This window comes from Carcharodon carcharias, chromosome 8 (genome assembly GCF_017639515.1).
Source record: "Carcharodon carcharias isolate sCarCar2 chromosome 8, sCarCar2.pri, whole genome shotgun sequence".
Lineage (NCBI taxonomy): Eukaryota > Metazoa > Chordata > Chondrichthyes > Lamniformes > Lamnidae > Carcharodon > Carcharodon carcharias.
The window spans coordinates 119,557,818-119,566,151 of record NC_054474.1 but is presented as its reverse complement, the minus strand read 5'-3'; the positions used below and the strand labels follow the sequence as shown (position 1 = coordinate 119,566,151).

Below are 8,334 nucleotides of genomic sequence, written 5' to 3'. Positions count from 1 at the left end.
TTTTGTTTTGAGAATTTGAACACTGAGGCAGTTAAGGTGCTTTATGAGATGATGATGAGGATATTGTGAAATCACAGCAATTATTGTGACTGACTGGGGAACATCTGTTACCAGGCAACAGTCACTCAAAACTAAGGCCAGCAAGTCAATACCCTGTGGATCTAAACCAATGGGAAGGTGATCTCCTTGACTGACGGAAGGAGTTGTCCAATAGGAAATGGGCGGCGATGACGTCGAATTATATAAAGAAGGGGGCAGGGGTTGGCGGCTCAGTTGAGCGAGCAGTTATCCCGGTTAGAGTAGTTTAGGTAGAGTTTTCGGTATGCGAGAGATCGTGCATCTTCAGGCGGGCCAGTGTGGCAACCAGATCGGGGCCAAGGTCTGTATTGTTAGCCGCGTTAGAATTAGGCTGTTTAGGGCATTTGGGAAGGGGGAAATTGGGGGGCTGTGCCTGATCCGGAGTGGTATCACTCCAAAGGGCCAGGTGGTGTCAAGCTCAACGCCGACTCCGATTGAAGCCTAGTCTGTGGAGGCCGCTTGGGCCTCGCCGACCGTTGGGCGCGGCAGAGAGTGCCGGCTCCTTGCAGTTTGAACGGCACGTGCCCCTGCAATACGCATGCGCGATGAAGGCGCGGCCACGATGACCTTTGGTGTAAGGGCAGTGGCACCAGGTGGAGGATCGTTCACCAAAGAAATAGTTCCCATCTGCTCTCCTTACTTCACATTCCCTACCTGCAGAGTTTTGCCCTTTTAGGATTTTGATGCACTTGACCTGACTGCTGTCAGCTGAAGCATTCTGACCCCTGAGGGCTGAAAGTTTTCGGTTCAAACTGTATTCTGCAGACTTAATCATAAGCAGCGGTCAAGCCCCGAGGTGGCGCTGCCGTGTCGGGGGTGGGGGGCAATCCTTGAGGTGTTAAGGGAACCAAGACCCCAGGTGCATGTAAAATACCTTGTCGTGGTCCTTGTGAAAGAGCAGGGAAGTTCTTTTGTTGGCCTGGGGTATAACAATATTTATCCCCTTGAACCATCACTAAAGTATCTGGTCATTATCACATTCTGTAGAATTTAGAAGAATGAAAGGTGCTTTCAATAAACATGTAGACTTCTTAAGGGGTTTAATATGATAGATGCTGATAGGATGTTTTCCCTGACTAGAGAATCCAGAACAAGGTGGTCACAGGCTCAGAATAACAGGTTGACAATTTAGGATTGAGATATGGAGAAATTTCTTCATGCAAAGGGTGGTGGATCTTTTGTAATTTTCTATCCTGGAGCACCTGATGCTCAGTCTCTTACACTCAAGACAGAGATAATAGGTTGATGGACATTAAATGATATAGGGATATGGTGGTAAGGTGGATCAAATAGCAGAGCAGGCTTGATTGGCCTCCTCTTGCTCCTTTTTTTATTTCGTAATGTTATTTGAAGGACTTTGTTATGTGCAATTTGGCAACAATATTTCCTAACTTGCAGCAACTTTTTAAATTGGCTATGTCATGTCCTGAGGTCTGAAAAGAATTTTTAATTTTAATACTTGGGTATAATTATTTTTATTTCCTGCTTTGTGCCTTTTGTCTGTTTGAAACATACCATGTGAGACTAATCAACCTAGCATCAATGAGAAAAGTAAGAAACAGCTGATGCTGAAATTCTGATACAAAGAAATCAAAGTTATGGAAAGGCTCAGTAGATCAGTCAGCATCTGTGGAGGAAGTAGAGATGTTGACATTTCAAGTGAGTCAGTGTAAAATATGGAATTGGATAATCACTTTTTCTTTAAATGGGACGTGTTAAGGTGTTTGTTGAGGTTATAGTAGGACTGGGTGAGGTTCTGAGTGTAGTATTGCAGGGAGTAGCAATTTAGATCCGTTTATTATTTATCTAAATGACCTGGATGTAGTTTGACTTCTGAAATGTGCCATATGGCATCTTCTCACCACATCCAAAAGCTGCATCACATTACCGTATTGTAAGGATATTGAGTTTGTGTTGAAGCTTTACAGTGTACTGGGGTGACATTGGAGATGTTGGAGGGGTAGTGAAAGTATTATTGAAGAAGGTACATCAGTGAGGTGAAAATTAACACTGGATGTTTCCTCGGGTTCTTGTAATCAACTGCTGTTTTGATAGCGCCCCATTTTGCACATACCCTGTGTGTCCTCCAATCTTTGGCTGACATTACACTGGCCGGTTGGCAGAGCCCTGAGGAAATTCCCAATTCTCAGTGAAAGTACTATATAGGGATAAGATATACCAGACCATTTCAAGGTGAATCAGTACAGCAAAGTACCAAAATTAAATTAGTCCAATGTAAATTTAACAAGTCCTGTGATGGCGCAGTTCTTTGCACAGGAAAGAATGTTTAAATTTTTGATTAATTACCACATTGGGCAATGGAATCAGGGGCTGGGTCATCAGTTATACTGCACATACTGGGTATGTGTTTGCATACCCCTGGTTCAAAACAATCGACATGTGTTTTCCTCTGTCATCCCCCACTCTTCAAAACAATCACCATGTGTATGGATCTTTGACAGTGGCAAGACATATTGAGAGAGTAGTTAGCAAAGTAAATGGGATCTTGAGCTAAATATCAACAATATAGAATTAAATATTGGGAAGGCCGAAACCATTGTCTTCAGTCCCTGCCACAAACACTTTCTTTAGCCACTGACTCCATCTGTCACCCTGACAACTGTTTGAGACTAAACCTGACTGTTCACAGCCTTGTTGATGTACTTGGCCTAGAGATAAGCTTCTCACCACATCTACATTATCACTCAGACTGCCTACTTTCACTTCAGCAACATTTCCTGATGCTGCACCTGCCTTAGTTCATCTGCTGTATGGCCTGCTTCTGCTCCTATTTCCTAGTGCTTATGCTTGTTACCTCTGGCCAAGCTTTTGGTCGCCTGCCCCAATTCCCCCTTGTGTGGTTTGGTGTCAAATTATGCTTCATAATGCTTTTCTAAAGTGCCTTTGGATGTTTTATTATTATAAAGGTACAATATAAATAATTGTTCAGATTGGAGCTGGTTTTTTGGGATGGGTGTGATTGTACTGTGCTTCTGCCTGGTTTATTTTTAGTGTCACTGGTCCAGAAATTTGTGAAATGGCAAGACAGCATCAGCATCCTATAAACACAGAAGGAGACCATTGTGTGGAAACCCTCATCCATATCTTTGTTACCTCCATCTAATCTTGACTATTCCAAAGTGCTCCTCGCCAGCCTCTCACATTCTACCCCCCATGAACTTGAGGCCATCTAAAACTCTGTTGCCTGTATCCTTACTTGCATCAAGTCTCATTCACCCATCACCCCTTTGATTTTAAAATTCCCCTTGTTTTCAAATCCCTCCATGGTCTTGCCCCTTTCTATATCTGTAATCTCTTGCAGCTCCACAACCCTTGGATATATCTGCACTTGTCCGATTCTGACTGTTGAAAATTCCTGATTTTAATCACTCCTCCATAGTGAAGGCTTGGTGACTTCCCCCTCTTGACATTGCGTCCAAAAATTTGGGGAATGGCAGAACAGCATCAGAATCCTACGACGCAGGAGGAGACCATTGTTCCTGTGCTATGCCTTTGACGGACATATCCAATTTGCCCCACCGCCCCTTTCTCCATACTGCTGAAATGTTTTTCTTTTCCAAGTGTATGCACATGTATGTACCCAGTATCTCATTTGAAAGTTGCTATTGAATCTGCTTCTATCGCTCATACAGGCAGTGCATTCCAGAACACAACTTGCTGCAATTAAAATAAAAAAAAACTCCTCATCTTCACCCACCCCCCCAACCCGCTAGCTTTATGCCAGTCCATTGATTACTGACCTTCCTGCCATTGGAAACGTTTCTCCCTATCTGCTTTATCAAAATACCTCTTCACTATTCTTTTCAGCTGCTCCAAAGAGAACCATCCCAGCTTCACTCACCTCACTGTGCAATTGTGGTCCCTTATCTTTAGTGTCAACCTATAGCAATAAAAATGACAGCAGCTAGAAGCATCTCACTTTATTTTCAGTGCTTGGATTTAAAAATCTTAAATATATGGTCATGGATGGTGGAAGTGAATTATTGGAATCCTGTTCATGCCATTGGTCACTTTTTTTAAAGGTTTCAATTAAAGATCCAAGTGCAAAACAATGTTATAACAAATGGAGTTCATATAATGTAGAAACCACAAAAACACTTTAAAAGGTGAAGGAATTATAGATTAAAGGAATGAATGTAGAGTTATGCTATTGGTAACTGAAAGTTTGGGTGTTTAGAATGATTTAAAGTTGAAAAAGCGGATGAATTTAGTGTTGAAGTTAAAGCTTTTGGGCTGTTTTGACCGAAGGGTCGACTGATTGCAGGGTAGTGGGAGAATGAAATGCAAAGAAGGTCACAGTTGAATGGTTTGGGAAAAGAGACTTAGGCTGTAGAAGATTGCTGGCGTAGGATTTAACGAGACCACAAAGCTGTTCAAACCTAGTACTTTTATTTAAGTACTTTTTAAAAATAGTGTCATTAATGTAGTAAAGTGTCGCAAGGTGAATGACAGGCACATTATTTTTACAAAATTTGACAGTTTCATGAGATATTGGGGCAGATGACTTTTATAGTTTATGTAGACTTATCGTTCTTAAGGAGTATGGGATAAGAGAGGTGGAGAAGTTTAGGGAGGGAATTCTCAAGATTAGGGCCTTGGCAGTTGAAAACATAATGACCACTGGTGGAACAATTTAAAACGAGATGCATAAGATGCTGGAATTGAAGCAATTGCAGATATCTTGGAAGGTAGAGATGAGAAATAAGGGGCGAGGTCATGGGGGGGGGGGGGGCGTTTGAAAACAAGGATGAGAATTTTAAAATTGATGCTTTGCTTAAACGCGAGCCATTGTAGATCAGTGATCAGAGTGGAGATGGGCGAATGAGACTTGGTGTGAGTTAGGACTCTGCCAGCAGATTTTTGGATAACCTCATTTTTATGGAGGGTAGAATGTGGGCGACCAGCCAGGAGTGTGTTTGATTAATCAAATGTAGAGATAAAAAATACATGGAAGAGCTGAGACAGGACAGCATCAAGTGATATTGCAGAAGTGGAAACAGGAGGTGATGGCCCAGGATGTGGTCGAAGTTTATCTTAGGGTCAAATATGACAGGTTGGAAATGGTCCAGTTTGGCCTCAGGCAGTTGCCAGGGAAAGGGGTGGAGTTGATGGCTGTGGAATGGAGTTTGTGGTGAGGACTGAAGACAGTGGTTCCAGACTTCCCAGTGTTATAACTGGAAATTTCTACTTATCCATAAGACATAGGAGCAGAAATTAAGCCATTCGGCCCATCGAGTCTGCTCTGCCATTCAGTCATGGCTGATAAGTTTCTTAACCCCATTCTCCCGCCTTCTCCCTGTAACCTTTGATCCCCTTACCAATCAAGAACGTATCTATCTCGGTCTTAAATACACTCAATGACCAGGCCTTCACAGCCTTCTGTGGCAATGAATTCCATAGATTCACCACTCTCTGGCTAAAGAAGTTCCTCCCTCATCTCTGTTCTAAAAGATCTTCCCTTTACTCTGAGGCTGTGCCCTTGGGTCCTAATCTCTCCTACTAATGGAAACATCTTCCCCACGTCCACTCTATCCAGGCCTTTCAGTATTCTGTAAGTTTCAATCAGATCCCCCCTCATCCTTCTAAACTCCATCAAGTATAGACCCAGAGTCCTCAAACGTTCCTCATATGTTAAGCCTTTCATTTCTGGGATCATTCTCGTGAACCTCCTCTGGACCCTCTCCAGGGTCAGCACATCCTTACTGAGATACAGGGCCCAAAATTGCTCACAATATTCTAAATGTGGTCTGACCAGAGCCTTATAAAGCCTCAGCAGCACATTCCTGCTTTTATATTCTAGTCCTGTCGAAATAAATGCCAACATTGCATTTGCCTTCCTAACTACCGCGTCAACCTGCAAGTTAACCTTAAGAGAATCCTGGACTAGGACTGCCAAGTCCCTTTGCACTCCAGATTTCTGAATTCTCTCCCCATTTAGAAAATAGTCTATGCCTCTATTCTTCCTACCAAAGTGCATGACCTCACACTTCCCCACGTTGTATTCCATCTGCCACTTCTTTGCCCATTCTCCTAACCTGTCCAAATCCTTCTGCAACCTCCTCCATACTACCTGTCCCTCCGCCTATCTTTGTATCATCTGCAAATTTAACCAGGATGCCCTCAGTTCCTTCATCTAGATCATTAATGTATAAAGTGAAAAGTTGTGGTCCCAACGCTGACCCCTGCGGAACTCCACTAGTCACCGGCTGCCATCCTGAGAAGGACCCCCTCTGCCTCCTGCCAGACAGCCAATCTTCTATCCATGCTAGTACCTTGCCTCTAATACCATCTTACTGAGCAGTCTCCTGTGCGGCACCTTGTCAAAGGCCTTCTGGAAGTTCAAGTAGATAACGTCCATTGGCTATCCTTTGTCTAACCTACTCGTTATCTCATCAAAGAATTCTAACAGATTTGTGAGGCATGACCTCCCCTTGATGAAACCATGCTGACTTTGCCCTATTTTAACATGCACTTCCAAGTATTCTGAAATCTCATACTTAATAATGGACTCTAAAATTTTACCAACAACTGAAGTCAGGCTAATTGGCCTGTAATTTCCTGTCTTTTGCCTCACTCCCTTCTTAAACAGGAGGGTTACATTAGCGATTTTCCAGTCCTCTGGGACCCTCCCTGACTCCAGTGATTCCTGAAAGATCACCACTAACACCTCCACTATCTCTTCAGCTATCTACTTCAGAACTGTAGGGTGTAATCCATCTGGTCCAGGTGATTTATCCACCTTCAGACCTTTCAGTTTTCCTAGCACCTTCTCCTTGGTAATGGCCACCATACTCACCTCTGTCCCCCGACTCTCTTGGACTTTGGGGATGTTACTCGTGTCTTCCACTGTGAAGACTGACGCTAAGTACCTATTCAGTTCCACTGCCATTTCTTTGTTTCCCCACTACTACTTCTCCAGTGTCATTTTTCAGCGGCCCAGTGTCCACTTTTGCCTCCCTCTTGCCCTTTATTTATCTAAAAAAAACTCTTGCAATCTTCTTTTATATTACTGGCTAGTTTACCCTCATATTTAATCTTCTCCCTCCTTATTTCTTTTTTAGTTGTCCTCTGTTGGTCTTTGTAGGCTTCCCAATCTCCGGGCTTTGCACTGTTCTTTGTCGCATTGTATGCTTTCTCTTTAGCTCTTATGCTGTCCGTGACTTCCCTTGTCAGCCATGGTTGCCTCGTCCTCCCTTTAGTATGCTTCTTCTTCCTAGGGATGAATTTTTGCCGTGTCTCCCAAATTACTCCCAGAAACTCCTGCCATTGCTGCTCCACTGTCTTTCCTGCTAGGCTCATCTCCCAGTCAATTCTGGCCAGCTCCTCCCTCATGCCTCTGTAGTTGCTTTTATTCAACTGTAATACCATTACCTCTGATTCCAACTTTTACCTCTCAAATTGCAGGGTAGGTTCTATCATATTATGGTCACTTCCTCCTAAAGGTTCTTTCACCTTAAGCTCCCTTATCAAATCTGCCTCATTACACATCACTAAATCTAGAATTGCCTGTTCCCTAGTGGGCTCCACCACAAGCTGCTCCAAAAAGCCATCTCATAGACATTCCACAAATTCCTTTTCTTGGGATCCACTACCAACCTGATTTTCCCAGTCTACCTGCATATTGAAATCCCCCATGATCACTGTAACCTTGGCCTTTCTTACACGCCTTTTCTATCTCCTGGCGTATCTTGTGCCCCACATCCTGACTACTGTTCGGAGGCCTGTACATAACTCCCATTATGGTATTTTTACCTTTGCGATTCCTCAACTCTACCCACACAAATTCTACATCACCTGACCCTACATCATTTCTTGCTATCGATTTAATTTCATTTCTTACTAGCAAAGCAACCTCACCCCTTCTGCCAACCTGCCTATCTTTTCGATAGGATTTATCCTTGGATATTTAGTCCCATTCCCAGTCCTGATCCCTTTGTAGCCATGTCTCCGTAATGCCCACCACACCATACCTGCCAATTTCAATCTGCGGCACAAGCTCATTTACCTTATTTCATATACTGTGTGCATTCAGATACACCTTCATCCTGTATTTCCCGTCCCCTTTCTCATTGTTATCCCTTTATTTGATGTGCTTGAAGTTAGATTCCTAGCCCTTTCCAAACACTCTGTCCTATTTTGTGTTCTGAAGAATTTAATAGCCTCTCCTAGGCTCTCCTTGCTTTTCAGTTTTTTCATAATTTTCCATGAAGTTGAATCCAACCCCCCCACCAACCC

The 8,334-nt window shown here is 43.2% G+C and overlaps 1 protein-coding gene across 2 annotated transcripts in view; it reads left to right on the top strand.

Moving 5' to 3' along the window:
* Nucleotides 1–322: 322 nt before the first annotated feature.
* Nucleotides 323–8,334, top strand: part of LOC121280774 (tubulin beta chain-like) — a 642,941-nt gene continuing 634,929 nt past the window's right edge. For both annotated transcript variants that reach the window (XM_041192957.1, XM_041192956.1), the window contains exon 1: nucleotides 323–379. In XM_041192957.1, the coding sequence (XP_041048891.1) occupies nucleotides 323–379 (57 nt within the window). The remainder of the gene's footprint in view (nucleotides 380–8,334) is intronic.